The sequence below is a fragment of the Gallus gallus genome, chromosome 7 (genome assembly GCF_016699485.2).
Source record: "Gallus gallus isolate bGalGal1 chromosome 7, bGalGal1.mat.broiler.GRCg7b, whole genome shotgun sequence".
Lineage (NCBI taxonomy): Eukaryota > Metazoa > Chordata > Aves > Galliformes > Phasianidae > Gallus > Gallus gallus.
The window spans coordinates 1,886,023-1,907,957 of NC_052538.1; the positions used below are offsets into that span (position 1 = coordinate 1,886,023).

At 41.0% G+C, this 21,935-nt stretch overlaps 1 protein-coding gene across 10 annotated transcripts in view; it reads right to left on the reverse strand.

Moving 5' to 3' along the window:
- Positions 1-21,935, reverse strand: part of ZNF804A (zinc finger protein 804A) — a 257,653-nt gene that overhangs the window by 119,908 nt on the left and 115,810 nt on the right. For 8 of the 10 annotated variants that reach the window (XM_040704049.2, XM_040704050.2, XM_040704047.2 and 5 more), the window contains exon 3: positions 395-525. In XM_040704049.2, the coding sequence (XP_040559983.1) occupies positions 395-525 (131 nt within the window). Of the gene's footprint in view, positions 1-394; positions 526-9,209; positions 9,275-9,869; positions 9,954-21,935 lie in introns of all 10 variants that reach the window. The other 2 variants (XM_040704053.2, XM_040704052.2) reach the window with 1 other exon arrangement.

A 21,935-nucleotide genomic window follows, 5' to 3' on the forward strand; every position in this document is an offset into this window, starting at 1 on the left:
AGGCAAGCAGTGTGAAAGCTAAATCACAGAAATCTGTTACATCCTAGAAAGACTCTATTCCTCACCTCATCGATGGAGCAGTGTCAGCCTACAAATGCATGACCCAGTTCACTAAGCTTTCAACCAATATGCCTGGTTTCAAGAAATATATATGAAACATTTTTTTTGAAACTAAAAATACATGTCATTTTAGCTCCACTAGAAAAAAACGTTAAACATTTCTTCACATAGCGTGACTCAAATTACTGTACACACACTGCTTCAGAAATGTCATAAAACCAGGCGTGCAGGGCTCCAGCTGACGGATTCCAGTAGCCCCATGTCCCAGATCATCAGCAAATAGCTGAGGGATTATTTTAAGGCATTCTTTGTGTTTCAGTAGCCACGCACTTACCACGTTGTCACTTTCCTCAGCTCAGCTAGCTTGTGCAAACGTTGAAGGGCTTTCTCCTGTTTCCTTTCATCCTTTCTCGACTTCGATGCTACATTTCGAGCAAACTCCCTCTGCTTCAATTCCTTGAGTCTCTGCAAGAAATCATCACATACACACAAAAAGAAGCCAGGAGTGATTAACATTTACAATGATAGTTACTTTCCGGTAAGCAATTTCATACTCAGAATGATTTTCCAACCTAACCAAAGTGATCCATTCAATAAATTTATAGATTTCAAGCAAATAACAAAAATAGCTCATGATTTTAGAGAGAGGCTAGCTGGGGCAGACATAATCAGATAACTGTATTGTACTTTTTGGGATTATTATAGACCGGCCTCAGTAGAACTAGACACTGTTCATCCCGAATCATATTTTGACCCCTTTACTCTTACTGCTGAAAGTGCAGGGCTGAAGTTAATGGGACTTCACGCCTCACGGTGTCGGTACAGTCTCACTCCAAGCAGCAGCTATTTTCAGTTTTCATTTACTGCATATTTCTAGCTCTACCTATTTCTCTCAGTGAAACTGACAATAAAATTCCCACCGGCAGCACAGAACAACATTGAACCCACAGGGAATAGGGAGAATGCTGTTAAAGGAACACTTACACAACGTGGGATGCAAAAAAGGTTCATTTTGTGCCTGCCTGGGTTATGCAGACACAAGCGGTTCTTTTTCTTGCACCGAAACACAACCACATAACCATCATTTTACTGATCCAAGCCTCTCCTCAGCCTAATCAAGTCACTCATTATGTGTTCAGCACATACAAGTTGCGGAACAGAAGAACCATTTAAAACTTTTAAGCAATTAAATTACTCTGCGTAACTGTTGTAAGTAGGTGTCAATGTGTGAGACAGAAGAGTCTGGCTGCAGTTCCATACGCACAGCCTTCATGTTGGACTGTCTGCTTGTCTTTTCTGGAACTATCTGTTCTCGAGTTTCCCTTCTGTCACATGTCCTGTCAAATAAATGGCCCTTCTTCCAGAATGGAAGGGGATGAGCACAGTTGTTCTTAGCACAATAGGAACTACTCATACAACGTGATTTTTTTTATTATAACTACTGTCTCCAGCTTTTGCACAGAGAGTTTTAACAAACTATAAGAATATATAGACAATATCTGAGGGGTTTACTCACCAAATGCATGCATGAGTGGAGCAGTTCTTAGCCACTAACCACAGAACATATACCTGGCACAAGGCTGGTTTCAGGCCTGATCAAGAAGTTTCCAAAAACACTATTTCCTGTACATAAAAGGTCATCCATGCATGTCTGTAATCTTGGGTATTGAGGCACTTTTTCACTTGTCCTTATTCAGCCATCTGCTAAGTTACAGTTACCTGCATTTCCTCAGTGCACTTAGGTGCGTTAGTGATAACAAGCAGAGCACTGAGCTGAACTGTATTTGTATTCTCTTAGGTTTTGCTTGTGATATATAAACGAAGATATCGCCCAGTTGCACATAAAATGTCACTAATCCATGCATTCTGAATATCACAAGGTCCCCAGTCAAAAATCATTCAAAGTAAATGGGAGCAACTAAAAGTAGTGCACCTTATTCATAAAAAGCATAATTTTCCCAATGTTTTCTATGCCTTTCCATGTGGTGGGACTATTCACTAATGATGAGTGTTTAGTTTAATGCCTGTTTTTTTCTGTTTGCTTCCATGGATCAGTAAGCAAGTAATTAGCAGGCAGTCATACAGTATTTAAATGTGATGCCCTCATAATATCCTCTGCTTATGAACCAGCTCAAAATGTGCAAGTCTTTGCAAGTAACAAGTTCAACAAGCAGTTCACAATGAATAATTAACTGAGATTCCTCCAAGAGAACCAAATGACTTCATAATGCATGATGCTGCCACAGGAATCTCCCATGAGGTGCAAGCTCAGGTGAGCCTGCATTTCACCCTCGCTGTGGGGTCCCCAGGTGGGCAGTGCGTGACAGCCAAACAAGATAAGCCCTAAGCAGACTGCCAACGAGACGTCTTTCTGCTTCCTTCACCCATGCCTTCACTTCCCAGGTTATTCCAAAGAGGTTTTTCCAGTATTCTTTGTTTCAAAAGCCTCATGCCAAGTTCCCTTGTTCCTCCCTGCATTATCCAAGGCACAAAACCAGACCCTGCTGCAGGAGACAAATGTCTGAAGACCTCTGTGGATCAAAGCCTCTCTAGAGCAGAGAGGCATTAATGCATTAAGTGCACTTCTTTTCACAAGCCTTTTGCCACCCTGCAAAGTGTTGGGTTTTTTGTTTTTTATTTTTCCAGTTGAAGATTTAAGCACTTGCAACAACAGCACTTCAAAACTAATAGGCCTTAAAAACATCAAGATGATGTTAATTAAAAATATGCTCAGGACACTGAAGGCATGTTAAGGTTGAACACTGAAATACAGCGGAGCTGCATACTATAATAACAAGTGATAAAATAAGGAAAGAAAGACCAAAACCAGTGACAAATAAAGCAGTTGATACACTCAAACCTGTAATTCCACATCTAAAGAAAACCAGTGTGCAACTTTCACACACTTCAGAATAACAAGTGGAAATCGTACCATGCCTCAGGACTGATAATGCAGTCTCAGGGTAGCATTAGTACCCCACATTAAAAGCAGACATCCTCCCCAGCACCAAAGCATCAGCTGAGAACTGCCTATTCAGAGAGGCTCTCATAGCCTGTCCTGCAACACATATCTCAGCAGGCTGGGAACAACTTCAAGAGGGTCACGAACTGATGGGAATGTTTTTTCTAATAGCAGGAGCCAGGGGATTTCAGGACATTGCAGTTCAGATATGATGATGTTAATGTGCTGTTGACCTTAGATTAACAATTAAATTATGTGGACTTTTACAAGGTTTAAAATACCATAAATCCATTTCCTGATCAATGCAAGTATAAATTGCAGAACTTAACTGCCACGACATCAAATTTCACTTATTGTTTTTTTCTTTTATTTAAAACCAGGAAAAATGACTGTATTCCCAGCAGCCACCGAAACCCTCTACAGTTCATATTATTGTTGGCTCCCTCCTCCCCTTCTAAAATGCTTCCACATAACACAGGACTGTATGTTGGTTGCTCAGCGCTGCCACAGAGGTGGCACAGGAGTGGCACCTGGATTTATTTAAAATAAGTGGAATATCCCTTCCCTTTAAGGCTTTATACGTTATAAAACATTATCAACGCTTGATAATTTTTTAAGCTTGTACTCTGATTACTAGCTGACACAAGGATTAAATACAAGGACTTCACAGCAACTCCTGACTGTTCTAGAAGCTGTGCATATTCCCCTTTCCCTGCTACAGTACGACTGCTTTCCAAATACTCCCTGCTAACTGAGATGGTTTATTGCTTCTTTATGTGAATTATGGTATGACAAACAGAGTGACAATACGCTCATTAGATAAGCACTTGTCACAGCAAACCAGATTAGTATCCTTTTGCAAAAAGGATCGAGCTTAATCAATTATAAATAATAACTGAATATATCAGAGCTCTTGCAACACCTGTAAACACTCAAGTGGGGAATGAGACGTGCATTTAAAACACACAAGGTTGCTTTGTAGGATGTAAAATACATCTATCTTCATTCTGCCTTTGGTGGTCTGAGGAGGCAAACATTTTTCTGTTCTGCAAGTGGAGCCGCCCTCACCTTACAGAGCAGGACAGAGCAGCACCTCGTTACCTGCACCGCGCTCTGCAGTGCTGCAGGGACTTCCTGAGCACCTCCCGTTAGAAAAAGAATTCCACCTTTTGAAAAGATTACACAAGTGATCAAAGCTCTGACAAAGTAAGAACACACAACTTGCACTTACAGTGCTACAAGCCTTCCCTGGCAGAAGCTAAAGAAGGCAAGTTACATCAACAGAAAGCAGAAACATTAACATTTCTCAACTAAATGGGTAATTCAACCACTCCAACGTGGAGCAAACTAACAGACAATCCATTTGCTTTCATTCTGCCACCATGAAATTAATTGCTATAATATGCTCCTGAAACAGATGAGGAACATAGGGGAATTTTAACAGCAGCCTGCAGCTACTTGGGGAGTTGCAAAGCACTTGGGATGCTTCTTGCCAATGGCTAATGGGAAAACCTCCTTGCAGGGCAAAATGTCTCACCAATGTGCAGGAAACCACATTTTATGTGGTTAGATATTAGGTCTTCCATATGACAAGGAGTGTTCTGATTGTTCAGAAAAGGATCACACGATCCTTTTCCTCTATTTCTACCACAAATTGCAGCCATGACCTCCTTATCATCTTTTAATAATAGAAGCCATCTAACACACGCTAATACAAATATATATGGGATTTTAAAGTAACAAGGCCTCAGAGTCCACAACAGTGCTGTTTCTGCTGAAGAAGAGATGATGACGGGAGCCAGGAGGTGGACTCAGTGGGTTGCCCTTCCAACTCAGGATGCTCTCTGCTCTGTGCTTCCAGAGGTTGCAGGCACGTTCATTTCTAAAGGCCGTATATGTAAACCACCCAAGCAGCAATAACCAGCAAGCTCCATGGAAGCTACGCACTGTGGTTACGCTGTCAGTGCCACGTGCTGCGTGTGAGTGGATTTCCTTGTCCATCATTAATGTTCTGCTGTTAGCACGACATATTTCCCTCAGTAGCATATACAAGCACAGCTTGATTATAAAACACATTTGATACTCTTTATTGTTTGGGGGATTTTTATCATCTTTAAGCACGTCGATGTAACGCAAAAATGTGCTTCGCTTCTCAGCACACTCAGGCACTATGCAGTTGGTGAGAAGTGTGCAAGAAATAACTGCCAAGCTAGCTTTTACATTCAGTCCCCACAAAAATAATAAATATTATTTATATGCATTACTACACGACCAAAAGTTCACTTTGGTCTTTCTACAATCAGAGCATTCAATGGTTTGCACATTTGCACATTTAGCACACATGACAGCTAGTTATCTTTCATGAAGATCTTGCTAATTGCTCTTGACTAGCTAACTGCAGAAGACACGCCTTGGAGCAATAGAAGGAAGAAAATAACTCTGCTTTTTAAAGCATTTCCTTCAAAAATTATCTGTGAGAAACAAACTCATACTCCATTATGTAATGATTAATGCCCTTTCCAGCACAGGAAGCCTCATGCTCAATTTGACATCCTTCTGCTATCTGCACGTCTTCTGCTCCCTCACAGTACAACCCTCTGCAGGATTCAGATAGCGTTCTGGCTCACACCATGACAGGGCTCCAAGACTTTGACAAACAACAGGCTCTGGACTCCAAAGTAAGACTTCTGTTGCTTTTGTTTTAAGATAACTGTGTTCTCTGAAGTTGACTAAGTGGCCCCAGTGTTGCCATTGTGCAAAAATATTGTTTTAAATGCACAGAATTGCTGAGCTTCGCATACTGAATATTTTACTATCATCGCTAGAAACCATGTGTACAAGAACAGCCTGCTCTTACTGCAAGCTTTGGGATATTTCTTGTTGGCTTCGGCAAAAATCAGCAGTATACTTCATAAATATTAAGGCCAAGACCAAAGAAAGCATCATAAAACCACAGAATTAGCATCTTGCCTACCAAATTAATGTCATTAGATAACGAACATGAAGTTGACACACATTTGTACAGCTGGAAAGTGGCTACATATGCTAGTCCATAATTTAAGAATATTTATTTTAATGACTCTAGGCCTAATTCTCCTGCTCTTGAACTCAACAGAGAAACTCCTGCTGAGCTCAGGGAGAGCAGACTTTATAAATTCTGCATGTCAATTTTCAGCAACACTTAAGGGAGCTTCTTCAGTCACAAAGATTAAAGATGGGATAGGTGCACGTCACGTCTCTTTTTAAGGATCACTTGGCCTTTATATCCACTTTAGGATCTAATTAAAAAACAACAACACATGCAACATTTTAAGTCCTGTTAAGAAATGGCAATGCTGAGCAATGTCAGAGAGGAGGGCAATGCTATAGAAAAAGGGCTTGACACAAGCGCTGCCCTGAGTGTAGGGCTGCCCTCCAAGGGACCAGCTTTTCTTTGCTGCTTCTGAGTGACAATTGGAGTGGCACCCTGCACAGCATGGGTCGCTTCACACATCACGTGTCATTCTCTGGCTCTATCCTCTACCACCATTTTGCTCTAGCAGAGAAATATAAGCTCCAGAATAATCTTTCTGAGCATATATTGATATTTTCAGGCTTGACAGTTCTGCTGCAGCCCAAATACTGATTCAGTGAGGCGATGCCTCCTGATATATTTGGGTGAACTCTGGTCACTGAATGCTAAATGTTGAGGACTGCTGTACTCTCTGGCCATTTACAGTTTTCCATACATAAATAACAAGAGTTCAACATCCCGTTTAAGCTCTGTCCAAAAAGCTTTAAGGTACTGGAAAAATCCTCCCTTTGAATACCATTCATCTTCCAAAAATCTCTTCACAGGAGCTCTGGCTTCCTCATCCAGAACTCCTTTTAGACAAAGGTCACCTTTGCCTCCGTGGAAAGGGAACATTGGATTTCCCTTTAGAACCACTTTTCCAGGAGGAGACAATAAAGCTACAACATGGACAACTCCATCCAACACAAAGCTGTTGATGTCTCAGCCTCTGAAGCTGCCTTTTGCCCATTTTGGAGGCTGCTTTGCTACTTATGGCATGAATGGCATACTTGGCAGTTCTGAGTTGAGACTTCACCCAAGAACTCTGTTCCAGTATCCTCCAGTACCAAGCAACAGCAGTGTTTTATTTTTACTTTGGTCAGAATGATTCTCTGCCTTCAGAGCTCTCTGTCTCCTGTGGGCTTGTGCTGCCATTCCGATTCTTTGTCTTTCCTTACCAAAGGGGATCACAACACCCTTCCTAAAAGCACGTTGAAAATTGCAAGCAGAAGTCTTTAAAATACTTCTCTTGCTCTTCCTCTTTGGTCAGTAACACTTTAGGAAAGCTCACAGAGACTGAAGCGAGCCTACCACATCTTAAGTCTTTCCAGTCTTTACAGTGTTCACAGTGACAGAAAAAGGAGGAAATAATGTTTTGCAGCCAGGTCCTCTAAAGAATATTTTCTACATTCCTTGAAGGATACTCTAATAATAGTGATGGGCTGAAGCAGACACATGAATTCCCCGAAGGTGAGCTCTTGATTCTAATTCTTTCAGTCAGAGATAAATCACAGTCACTTTCTCGTTCTGGTTTTATATTGGATCACACTCAAAGCCACTGTTCACAAATTGCTTCTCATCAGCAGGATGTGGTCCTTGCCAGAAATTATCCCACAGCTACGACAAGCTTCCTCAAAGAATACATAAATTTGACCGAAGAAAACTAAGGGGAGAACAGGACTTTACGCATTTTGGCACATCTCAGCCACAACTAAGTGGCATTGACAAAATTTTATTTACCCTGAAGAAAACCATAAATACCATTCATTCAGATTCCTCTGAGAGAAACACAATATTAAAGAAAAAAAGCATTAAACGTAAAGATTTCATCTTGGAAAGAAAAATGAATTAATACTGTAATTTGGCTTATGCTTTCATTTTCAACCATCTAAATGAAGTATGTTGAAACATAATGTTGATAACACACCAGCAACGTGAACGTAAATAGCTGATATTGGTAGCAAGTGGTTACAAGAGCACTGCTTGGTTATGAGAGCACACATCTGTATTTATGTGTGTCGCTGCTTTTGTGGTGAAATATTAATAACTGCAGAGCAAGAATGTATCTGTCACTACCTCATGCTCAAGTATTACTGAAGTTATCAGTAAATCACAGCCTGGAGGCTGCTGAAGGAAAACAGGACTACCAGAGAGAGATCCAGAAGTGCAAGCACAAGATCATAGCAAAGGCCTTGGGAGCGCAAGCACAGGATGACACACCAGGGTCCCAGGGCTATAAACAACTCACCAGTGCTCAACTACCGCGTGCTAAAGAAATGCAACTTCAGAATATGGATAAAATTAAGGTTAGGGATAAAAAGAGAATGACAAAGCATACAGCGTATGGGAAACTATACACACGATAACAACCGACTATAATACGCAGTTATGAACTGCTAAAGTCAGAGCAAATCAGTAAGCAAGTAAATAAAAATGGCCCTCAGACAGACCTCAGTGAAAATGCACTGTCACCACCAACATTCACCCTCTTGGCTAGAAGGAAGAAGAGGCCACCAACACCATCATCGTATCCCCCCTCATAAAGAACTATGCAACAGCACCTCTCTTTTTCTTCTGTAGGAGCGTCAGTGAAGCAGTGTGACACTACAGAAGGATTAGATACTAGAGAGCTTGTGTCTGTCTACATCCTTACTGGGAAAGTGCTGGTATAATTGGATAATTTGGACTGTAAGTGCTGGTATCGCTGCAGTCGGCCTAGTAATAACTCATTTGTTATGCTAAGTGTTGAGCTGAGCTAACAGCCAATTCTTGGCTTCGCATGCAGTCTGTGTTTTTCTGCCCCATGTAGCTGCAGAAGGCGCTGGTTGGGTGCCCAACCTTTTGCCCTGGCTGCTATGGGGGGCAAGCAGGGCAGGGCTGAGTTGGTCGAGCAGGGCAAGCTCTCTGCCTTGGTGTTTACCAGAAGCAATCCCAGGTAATGTTCCCTCACCCAACACACATCAGCCTTTCAGGAGATAATTTGCTCTTGATTAAGAATCACTAGGAAATTAATAAAAACAATAATTAGCTAATGAAGCATAGCTCATTACTGAAAGGAAACGTACCCAAATCTCAGCCCACATTCTTAAAGGCAGAAGGCAATTTCTAGGGAAAGCTGACAATACCCGGTTTTACCTTTTCCATTACAGCAGTCAGGGTACTCCGCACACACTGCGGGTTCTGATTAACGGGTGATCGCACTAAGAAGAAAGCACAAAGCAACGCTGAACTCTGGAATATGAACTGCTATACATTCAGGCTTCGAGGAAAAGAAGAAAAACAAGCACGTAGGAAGTTGTCTATCTAACATGAAGAAGAGGAGCAATTAACTAGGTGGACCTTCTGTATATCTCAGCAGAAGATAGATTTAAAGTGTCTCTGTGCTCACTGTGAAGGTATTTCTGGATAAAACATTGCCAGAGAAAATGGAAAGCAAGAGCAGAAGCTTTATCGTTTCAAGGTCAACAATGCCACATATTTAGGGAAGCTTAAAAAAAAATAGCGCTTCACAGTCTTTCCCTACAGCAAATGGAAATAAACAAGCAGAAGTACTTTACAACTAACAGTGATAGACATGAGAGCCTTGTCCACTCCACTTAAAAGATCAGAAGAAATAATCTTACTCTTCGAAGCCTCCCCGCTCTGCAAACAAACCTCTTCCCATCCTCAAGCACTACACAAGCACAACTACAGCACTCTGCAATTAAGAAGGATTTAGAGAGCAGACTATTTCTGCTCAAGACTTACACTCTTGAAACAAGTATCTTCGTCGATATTTAAGTTGGCACTTCTCACCTGGGGGTGATATTTTTTCTGTTTCTGATTCACCAAAGATTTGGGGTTTCAAAGTTCTTTACACACTTCCTTTTCTATGGAGGTCTATAAAAACAGAGAAGCAAATCATGACATCTCCTTCTATCCCAGCAAAGATTTGTCTGTTTTCTGCCCATGTTATCTCCCATAGAAACCTAGATATTTCAGATGTCTGCTCTCAGTCTTCACAATACCCTTAAAGTAGGCTGCTCTTAAGACATCAATTCTGCCTTAAGGTCCCCATGTTAGCACTTCAACATTTTTTAGCAATATGCTGTTGTGCCCTCTGGGTTGGGACAGGAAAATATCTGTAAAGCACTTGCCTCTCCCTGCCATATCCTCCTCTGTTTTCCCTGAACTGCCACAGAGGATGCTTAGAGAAGGTTAAAAGAATATGAATTTATACAAGTGATACTTTTTGCCTTCTGCACATCTAGGATTTATTGTTGGAATTCTCTCTCTTAATGGCAGCAAAGTGACTCATCCTTTATTAAAATCTTGAAACAGTTCATCAAATTGTCATCCCCCAAAACTATTTCTTGCTTGTTTGCGTAGGATGAGGCTACATAAGTCACAGAAAGACTTAGAAAGGCTATGAAAATTTCAGTGTGGTTTTAATAACTTGGTTGTAACGTTTACATAATGGTTTCTATTATCTTCAAACCTCATTAGCAGACAGCACCTCATGGGGATAAACTGAATGCGGGCTCTGCCTTGGATCAACATTAGCAAGGTTTTGGCCCTTTGTAAATCTAAAAATTAAGAAGAGTAATCAAACTGTGGGTGAAAAAATTGCAAATGGCCATCTTCATGGAAGTAAATTAGCTTTCATACTGATAGCTAACCTAAACTTCTCCCAATAATTGCATGGAAAAAGGGACACTAAATACACAATAAAAGAACCGTGAGGTTAATTTTACATCATTCTTAGCATTTCTTGAATCAAAATATTAGCATCTTGTAACGTTAAAACTTTAAGCACTGATACACTTCTGTTCAATAGGTAGAGTTTGGTGAAGCCGAAGAACAAAAGCAATGAACACCAAAGCTTGGACACTTGGCTTTTTGAATGAATTCCTGCCAGGAATTCTGAGCCTTCCCCTATACGTTATGCCATGCTGCATAACCTCACAGCCTCCTTGGGAAATGAATGGACACTAGATTACTAAAAAAATATAAGAGGGCTGATGCTCCTAAACAAGAAAATACATTAGCATAGCTCCAGCGATGCTTTCCTTTTTAACAGATGTTGCAGAACAAATCTCATATGTCTACAAAGAGTGCTCATCGCTCTGATGATGTGAACCTTCCCTTCTGCCCGTGGCAGTATCACAAGGAATAAATCATTCTGTTTGAAATTCCTGCTGACCCTCAAGATGCCAGCTGGTGCCCCACATGCAGCACACCTGCAACCAGACTCTTGTTTAGTACCAGTGAAAGCATTGCCTTCTCCAGTGTCACTCTGCATAAGTCCTCCAGCCATCGACACATCAAAGTTTAGAAGGCTCATGTTCCTCTGCCCAGCTCTGCTCACACTCACACTTCCCACCTCCTCTGGCAATTGTTTCCATAGGAAGTGCAATTAAAGCAGCTTATTTTATTTATATAAACTTGGAAGAGTTGTGACAGCCTTCAGAAAGAACACAGAAGCATTTATGAGTCCTTTCTCCTTTCACACAGTGATGCTTAGCTCCAGATATTTCCTGAGTTTTGTGCAACTTCAGCAGCCACCAGCAAAGCTCTTCTGCAATTCTCATCCACACATCTCCTCAAATGACACACATTTAGTTCTTAAATCATACTTTGACAAGGACTTTCATATGCATTGTATGTACTGCATATGGAGCCACGTCCTTTTCTTCATTTTGAAGCACGTTGCATTAGCTTAGTTCAATGACTGTAGCTCCTATTGGAAAAACACTGGCTAGCCAGCATTCTCACTGAGCCTCTTTCTTCATGTCCAGAATAACTACTGCTCACCATGCGATGCAGTAGTAATCCTCTCTCTCCTGTCCCTTATCAGGCAATATCGACTGTGAGACTTTCCCTCTTTCCTCAGGGCAGTTCAGTTCCTTAAAAACTTTTCATCTGTCTGTCAGAAGACATTAGGAAACCCAAACAGGCTGTGCTAGCCCAATGGCACTTACTTGTTTGAAACTCAAAGACAAAAAGTAGTATTTTTTCTTGCCAAAATGTATCTTTCTGCTATCAATAAATTACAGTGAAAGAATTTCTTTTCTATTTCTATTTCAGGTGCTGGAGCAGAGGAGTACACCTGTATCACATCCATCACTAAAATGCAGCCACCACAGACTTAGGGCACAGCAGCTGTTTGATGGCATGCACCAATTACACCTAGCAGTGAGGACAGGAAGGGAAGAAGGCACTGTAATCAGCTGAGGCTACGGGGGGGATTCATGTAACAATCTAATTGCTTGCCTGGATTTTGGCCAGTACACTACTAGAGATACCATCCTTACTCCTAAGCAAGCAGCCTTGAAACTTCAATTACTGTGGTGGTCAAGGTCTTAGTTTTTATAACTTGAAGGCAGCAACTCCAGCAACACAATTATACTGCTCCAGTACTGACTCAGTGGAGAAAGTGTCACCTGCTGAAATGCCATCGTGTCCTGTAGCACATAAATGATAATTAGCAGTCTTTTCTTTTTTTTCAGAAATCACGAGATGCTCTATAACGTGCACAGCGTGAGATGTGATAAGATGAGAGCACTGGGTGGTATAGCTAATAAATCAGTTTACTGTACAACCTCATTTCTTTAATGAACAGCAAATACCTGAGCCTTAGCAAACAGCTCCAGGCACACATCTGCAAAACGAAACGCCGGATTTAATTTTTGTGTTGTCTCTGAAGAAGAAGTGCTGACCTACCACTAGGCATTAGGAAACACTCTCCTGCCAGGGGGCAACGCTAAGTGTAAACCTTGATGTAAGAATTAAAACATAAAATCCAAAATACCAGAAGAGATAAGTGGCAAAGCCATTATCGGAGAATAACCCAGCAGAGGTACCATTTTCATAAGAGAGTAACTTTTAAAAGCTGACAAGAGCTGTCAAGAGCTGTCAAGGTGTCAGGCCGGGAGAAGAGCCAGCACAATTAACATATACTAGGCTTCAATCTGCTGCACGGGGAAAAAAGCAGGATTTGTTTTGGACAATTACAAGTTAATAAATGGAAGTGTCAGTTCCTCTGCAGTTATTTCTACAGCACACATTAAAGTGTACTAAAGGCCAAAACCTTTCACAGTTCCTGTCATGGTAGGCAACACTACCATTATTTTATATTTCAAGCAATTTTATTGTCAATGACAGCGGTTACAAATGTCCAAGAAAATATTTCCCCTAGCAGCGTACCAGGCAGTTGGCTTGGCAGAAATCATCTGTGCTCTGAGCAGTGACTAGTGGTTTACATTTTTGCTATGAAGACTATTTTTTCCCCTGCAAAGCACACACATACAAATGAGCGCTGGAAGTGAAGTGCTCGGAAAGGCATCTCCATTCAGATGGCATCTCAACGGATTTGCAAAGGATTCAAACTCTCCATGCGTACAAAGGAAGGCACAGAAGCCTCCACGTGGAGGTGAACCCACACTGCATGAGGAGCAGGTAGCTACTGAAGCTTGAATTTTATCCCAAATCCTTGCCGAATGGAGAAAAAGCTTAAAAATCCCATAGGTCTTAACACAAGTTCTTTCTCTTCTGTTCCTGAAGGAAAACGGTTTGACATCATTTTTGCCATGTTGCTCTTCCCATTAATCAAGCCAGAAAGATGAGTCATTAGCTATTTTACCTTCCTTTTGTTCACAGTCAGACAGGTGTGCTGAGCCAAAGCAAAATACTACAGCAGTGTTTAAAAGAAATCCACTACCCACAGACTAATTTGGGAAATACTATCTATTATTTAAGACATTATCCACCCTTACTGAAGTTAAACAACCCCCCACTTCATCATCAGAAGTGAGGTTATCCACACCTACTATTTTAAGACTGCCCAATTGTCACTGCTGCAAATACTATTTTTCAGTTATGAGAGCTCTGCTTGGGCAGCTGGCTGCTCCTCCTCACTCTGAGGAAGTTTAAAAACAAATTAAAGATCCTAAAACAGGCTTGGGAACAGCATACACCTTGCAGGGATCTTGGCATGGGGTGAACGGACAGCTGCTTCAGTCCTGACCTATTTGTCTCCTTATAAATACTCCTTGCAGAGTACTCTTTCAGTTGTCAATCTCCCAGTCATTATATGGGTATCTCAGAAACTTCCTTTGCTCTTCCAGCTCCAAGCTGAACTGAGATCTGGCCATAGGAGCAACTTTATAATGCTCATAGGTGGACTACAGCAATTTAAGCTAGGTTATATTTTTAATATATTTCTCATTATACAATTCATACCCTTTTATCAATCTTATAAAGTAGGTTGATGTCAGGAAAATGCACTAATTGTGGTATTCCTTAGAACTGCAAAACTGTGAGTGGGAACGAGGGAAGAAAATGAAGTAACCCGCATTAGTAGAATACGTTATCCTCACATTCAAAGAAAGGAAAAAGATTCATTAAGCAAGAAACAAGCCTTGAGATGGCAGAGAAGGAAAGTCCCCTGCTAGGGCAGAGAAGTAGGACTGCGGAGAGATAAGACAGAGGACGAGGTGGCAGCAGCCCACGATTTACAAACCAGATGACAGAGATAACTAATTCTTATTAGTTCAGTGCTTGCTTAGTGAAAGAAAATGCAAACTAAGGATAAGGAGTTTGATAAGCATCATTTTAATGCTTCATTTTCCCTTTTAAATTTTTTCCATCTGTGAGAACCCATTTTAATACGTATCTATCATTCAATTTTTTATCGTATCTAGTGACAGCCTCATTTCATATACAGTATCTTCTGTCTGTGAGAGAAAGGCTACTGACCACCTTAAGCATCCTTAAACAAATGCCCTGCTCTTGCACTGCTCACTCTAATTGGAGCCCCATCAGCCAGAAGAATGGTTGCTTTCTTACAGCTGGCAGAGGGATACCAATAATGGCAGGGAGGAATGTGCACAGGTGCGGTGAAGGGATGAGCTGATCCCTAAGGGAGTCTCCAATAGTTATCTTTAACAGCTGGTAGTGCTGGAACCCTTCTCTTCCACTTTCTTGTTGAGTCTCAGGCTTGCTTTCTCTCCCTCATGGAATTTGTAGGCTAATACATCTCTGTGGTCACAGGTGATATAACACAGTGAGATCCTGTCTGTACCAGATGCAAACATACAGTTGTCAGTACAAGCAGGAATTTTAAAGCTATACCAGATATATGCAAAGAAGGGTGATTCACCAAAAATAAATAAATTTTAAAAAGCATGAAAAAAGTGTTTCTTTTTTCATTTAACAGATTTTTGTCATTTCTCTGACTTTCAGTGACAGAAAAGTGGTTGCAGGTTACACAGAGCTAACTTTTTGCATGAACTCTTGGTAGCATTAGCATATCAAGATGACAGCAGCAAGAGAGAAGCAGGAAGCTGGGCATTTAAAAGTAGCAGCATTAATAATGAATGAGCTTGAATTAATATTATTCATTATTTATATTATGGTGTGCCATGGGTTTCAGTCGGTTCTAATTTAAGAAAAGATGCAACATGCTGTTGTTTCCTTCAAGGAAAGAGAAGGATGCCTGCAAGAAAGGCACAGACACAAAGCCTGGCTGTATTTATGTTGTCTTCTGCAGGCAGAATGTCTTAAAATAAAGAAAGAAGCAAAAATAATTCAGCCAAAAGACAGTAGCACTTTCTATAACTTGATGTTAAACCACAACTCTCCTGCCACATATGGAGACTTTGGAAGGAAATAAAAGGCTCTTCGCAGAATAATTGAGGTTTGTCACAAGGATGCTTGTCACGAGCAGGCATAGATGAAAGCCTAGAGAGAAACTGGGGGTTATTTCTCAAATAACAGCATATGGTATCCTTGCAATGAAGGAAGAGGCTGGGCTGTATTCAACATGGAAACAGGACTGATGGGAGGAGCACACTTCGAATTTTCTTTTCCACCAACTCCTGAAATCTTAAGCGAGGGCTGAAGTCTGTCTGTTGGCAGAGCTCAACAGGTGCGGTACTGCTCTCTTGAACCACTGCTTTTTTCAATTTTTTCATGTTCTGTGTGAGGGTGGGGAAAGTTCAACTTAGCGAGTTGTTCAGATCTTTGCTGGACAGTTAAAGTTGTAGCAGTAACCGAGAAATAAAAATGAAGTCCAGCTATCCACTGAAGCTCACACAGAACAGGCTCTGCAGTTAGATTGCTCCAAGGAACAGGGACTCACTTCTATGTATGCTGCCTGTCTGCTCACATCTCCTCCCAAAAGGCAACACATGTCGCCATGTTGTGTTCCACCAATGGGTCAGAACCACAACTTAAAAAAGGACAATCTCTCCCTGAAATGAATTGATTTTGCATGGATCAGCAAAGAATGCAATGATTGCTTTAAAACTGAGTGCACCTTGTAGGTTACTCAGTTCTTCCCAATGAGCTCCCGCATGTAAAACACCATGCACATGCTTAGAACTTCATAACTTAAAACTTCATTGTAAATAATATTCTTTCCTTGCTCACTGATGACTCAAAACCATGGAGCAACCAGATTATTCTCATGCCTTTCATTACTTACACTTAATCTACATTCTACTTGACCACTTCCAGGACAGCAATGGGATTGCCGTTGGAATTTGAGAAAATGACAGAAAATGTATTCAAGTTGATTGGTTTGAACTTTGCAGCTATAATAACACTTAAATAACTTTGGGAGAGCGATTTTGTTCAGGAATGAATGGCAAAAAAAGAATATTTTTCTTCCAGGTAATTGCTTGGCTGATCTATAGCCTGACACAACAAAGCGTGTGATAGGAAAACTCTCATTTGATCTCAAAAACTGTATAACTCAAGGTTTCAATCATTCCTCCCCATTAGAATACTTTATGCCAAAATATGCATTACAATATGCAGGGTGCTTTGGGAATCACGTATGTAACACCTATTTTCAGACCTTGATTATTATCTTCATTCTTGTCTTCATGCTGAATAGAAAAAAAGTATTTCCTTTTGTAACAACACTGGCCAAATAGCAGATACCTGATAAATACTGATATAGTAAAGCTAAGTTTAAAACTTGCCTTGACTTCAGCTGATTTACACACAGAACGTTTCATGCATTGATGAAATTCAACTGAATGTTGATGAAGCTCAACTAAAATTTATGAGTATGACTTTCAATAAAACAGTGAACCACACAGCAGCAGAAATGCATGCTGGGGAGATAAATTGCACAGGACACATTGAGTAAATCATATTTCATTGTATCTCCCTCTGTGGATTCTTTTAGACAAGCTATATTCCTGGTGCACAGGTCTTATGTCATAAAAAAATGAAAATAACTAAAAGTTCAAAAGCCAATATATGATGGAAACCGAAGCACATTCGGCAGGGACTGCATCAGGACATTTAACAGTGATGTGAGTGACACACCTATGCAGACACACCTGAGGATGACACTTGGGCAACGGGTGGATGAATTATATTGGTGCTTATTTTGCACAGAGATATTCTATCAGTTGTTTAACAGCGTAAGGACTGACAGGGATATTGAAAAGGACAGAGGATGCAGTAATTCAAGATGGAAAAAATGAAAGAAATGAGCACAAATGCCAAGTTTCTAAGCTCAGAAGGGGTTGCAGCTGAGTAAGGCTACTTCTGTATTAAAGGAAGGGTTCCTGAGGGAACCACAAGTACCAGCACGTGGGGGTTAATATTCTGTTTGCAGACTATCTATGGGACCAGGCAAACTATATGCTTTTCTACAGTAACTGTGTTTGTTCTAAAACACCTCTTTGGGAAAAATAAGTCAATTGCGGAACAGAATTTTCTTCTAATTCCAAAAAACAAACAAGCAAGCAAGACAAAACAAAACAAAACAACCCCAGTTATAATTGTCAATAGTTATTATAGTTAAATACATTTTCCTAGATAGAGGCGAAACAGAAGGCTGGTTAGCAACAAGACTGAATTCTGTAGTACTTTACTCCAGAATACTCTGATCTAAAGTGTCAGTCCATGTTTGGAGCTGAAGAGTGCCTAAATACTCCAAAACAGTGAAACTTATCAAGGAGCTGATACCTACAATTAAATTTTACAGGTAAAATAAAAACAGGAAGGAAAATAAATCGGCTTTTTCTTTCATTCAGGAAACAGCATAGGAAGTTCCCCCTTAAATAAATTCAGCCATTCCCAGGTAACTCTCAGACATCACCTACTTAACTTGCAGACAGGCTCTGCCATCCCAGCTGGCACCCAGGCGCTGCCTTGCCCCAGGCACCCAATGCCAGCAGCACAGCCCCGGGGGCACTCACAGCACAGCAGGGCTCTGCAGGAGCAGCTCATCTCTCAGCCAGTCAGCCACCAAGACAATCCCCGTGGACAGTCCTCTCCAGCTTTATGCTATGAGTACATTCTTGCACTTCCACAGAGCAGTGATCCTCCTTTGAGTTCCTATTTTGGGGAAAGGAGGGGGTGTTTTGTAGTCGTGTGTGGGCTACAAACGCACATGTATCTATAAGAACACACAGATGAATGTTTGCTGGTGTTCCCTTCATGCTTAAAAAGAAATGAAAAGATGAGCATCTTTTCCTAAGGGAAAAAGTTAAATCCAGGCAGAAATGAAATATTATGTTCTGTGAGTGGGACAATAACATTTAGAAAGAGCCAAAGACTCATATAAAATCACTTAAATCCTATTTTATGCCTGCTTCGCTTTGAGAAAAGTTAAGATTGCCCATAAAGGCACACAGAGATATTACTGCCTTCTAACCGGAGAAGAAAGCTGAACTAAGGGAAGGAATACAGAATTTCTCCGTTCCTGGAAGTTTGGCAACGAGAATCGTGACTGTCTGATTTCCAGACCGATGGCTCATTGGGCGCACAGCAGAGAAAGCACATAGCAATGTACTGCACTCACAAGGAAAGGAAAAGATAATGCAGTAAGTGGTGCAGGAAGGGGCTTTGCTCCTCATCCTCAGCCTTGCAGACCCAGTGGGTTGGTACCTGGAGATCCATGCCTTCTTCTGTTCCATGTGGGCCCAGCTGGTGATCACAGAAGGGATTTCTTTCATCACTCGGGGATGTTGATGGCCATGAACACTCCCTGTGACCTTCTTGTCTGCTCTGTTATCTTAAACATCCCCTTCTGGCTGGGCTCAGCGTGCACTAAGATCCAAGCAAACACAGTGCTACTGCCAGCAGCAACGAGTTATGTCACATACATACAACATGCTAGTTTTGCTTATGAAGCAACTCCCAAGAATGCCTTTTGAAGCTCTTAAGGCTTTGTTCTGTACTAGAATAAAGCTCTTTTTTGACATGTTGCTCTGGAAGAAGGTACCTTTTTGAGAATTATTGTTTCTGTGCTTCCAAGATGGTATATAATGTGTTGTCTCAGTCTGATCCAAATAGCTTCAGTGGAACTCAGCCTGCAGAGAGAAGCCTGGAAAAAGCAACCTAAAATACTACTGCCTCCCAGTAAACATCTTTCACTTCAGCAGCTGTGGGAACTGAGCTGCTGCAATCCATGTTTTCACCTATTTAAGTTCTGTTCCTCCTAACCCAACACAAACAGATGGGAACGCAGGCCAACTAAAGGGCAAAAAAGTCCGATCTTTGTCAGGTACTTCTGTTGTTTTGAAGTTACAGAGAATAAAGAGCAGTGAGGCATATTAAGATCACTCTTAACCAGGACACAGCTTCCACTGCCAACCGTCCACCTGCCCATGTGGTCCCCATGAGCACTCCAAGAACGAAGTCATCATTCTTTCAAGCAGCTTTTGTTTGGGATTTCCTATCTGAAATTTCCATATCATTGAAGAGAGCTACATGAGTTGCATAGGAAAACAGAACATCTATTCTGAGGATCACACACTCAAGATGATCAGAGGTCAGATTTCTGATGGGCTGCAGATTAATGTTCTCCGATCTACTTGGCATTAACCTCTAAAAATGTGCAAAGAAGAAAAACAAGTAGAGGAAAATGTACACACTGTGGCTGGAATACGGAAAAGATGGCGTGCAGTAATTTAGTCTTCCTCTATAATTTGTACTTTAGTGCCTCCATAAAATTTTAAATACATTTTTAGAGCGAGGAGATCATTTTCATCCAGAGAGAGAGTTTGCAACACGACCTCTGATTCTGTGGGAAAAGTTTCCTGCTAATAATTTACTTAACTGATTGTATTTGCATATGTAGATGCAAATACATTGGGACTCTTTCAGTGCAGCATTTTTGTTCTCATATGGGGAGAGGAAAGTACATCAAGCTTGGGTGTGCTGCTATGATAATAGGTGATAAATCAGGTCTGGGATGGAGAGGAAGACTTTCAAATTCAAGAATAAAAGCACTTTGTTCTGGCAGCAACAAGCCCCTTGAGGAATAATGGATGCAGGAAACCCAGCTGTGTGATCCACTGACAGGACAAAACAACTCACCGCCTCCAAAAGGCTACCAAAAGACGAAGGTCATTCACAGCTTTACACTTGCTGCTCTGCCGCGTTTATCAAAACAGCAGCATTTCAAGGAGTATGGGCAGAATTTTTTTCCTCCCCTGCGTGAATACAGCACCTCAGAAAGCTCCTTGAATGCTTCCAAATGCTTAAGAAAGTGCATAAAATCATACAGATGCTTTTGAGTCCTCAGATGGGTCTCAAAACTGCAATCCATGGTATTAGATCACCATTATCAAACAGTAATTCTCTCATTAGTACAGTGAATAATATAGGTTCAGCCTTAGTCACACTTCTATCTGAAATGGGCCCAGAACACTGTTGGTTTATAAGACACCTATATTCAATTTTCTTTTGTTTGTTTTGTTTTGTCCAGGCTTTCAAAGCAAACGGAGGAGTTCATTTTTCTTCATTACCACTTTTCCAGTTGCTTTTCCAGGAGTACTTCTTAAAGGCTAGAGATATTACTCTCCCAACCATACTGTCAAAGCTAAGAACAAGAAAGCACTATCAGAGGCAGGTGCAGACTCCTATATATTGGTCTGAACTCCCTCAGGTTCTAGGCAATAAAATTAATTTTGCTCTGTCCTTTATTTCTGGCCTGGTCAGATGGATCTATCTGAGTGCAGAAGCGATATTAGACAACAAATCAAAGCACAAGGAATTCCTGACAGTATGGGATTCCCAATCCAAATGGCAGTTTTACAGTTTACTATTAAGTTTCGTATTTTAATCATGGATATTTACCGTGCTAGCAATCTTTGAATTGATAGAAAGTAAGGATCTACAATAAAATTGAGATACAGATGTGATAAACACTTCCTCTGAGAAACTACCCCATGGCTTAGATTGCGTGACAACAGAGTGCTTGGTTAGGATTAAATAAGGCTTTCCAGAAGGGCTGGCATGAATTCAGGTGGGCAGAGGTTTCAGCCACTTGATCGTATGAGGGACATTGTGCTGGGAGCAGAAAAACAGAACTGACTGCATGTGCTAACAGCTATTCTGGGAGCACTGGAAACTTTTTCTTTTAATAAGTGCTTCCCCCTACCTGCTCATTATTAGCGGAAATATGTGACTGAATGGGAAAGTTAGAGACAAGTGAGAGGCAAAACCCAGGTCATCTGTTCATCTCCCATGGTAAACCGCTGGAAAACTTCTGCCACTGAGTTAGGAATGTTCACAACTAAATCAAAGCATTCTACAGCAGCATCTGCAAACGGCTCTAGCAAAATGAGGTTGCTCACAAATAAGCACTTGGCGTTAAACTCCTTGAAAATCGGAGGGAGGCCACACCACAGCATTTGCTGCCTGCCTCCTTTTTCACTGAAATACAGGAAGAGGAATGTCTGGCTTTTCTCACAGCAATCAAAGGCAACAAAGAAAATGCTCCAGAAGGGTTAAACCTTACTTAACATTTTAATCTCAGGAATCAATAATCTTATTTCCTAGTAGTATTACAGAAAACGTTCACTTTGTCCAAACGAGCACCCATACAGCTTGTCCTGATGGAGAACTGGC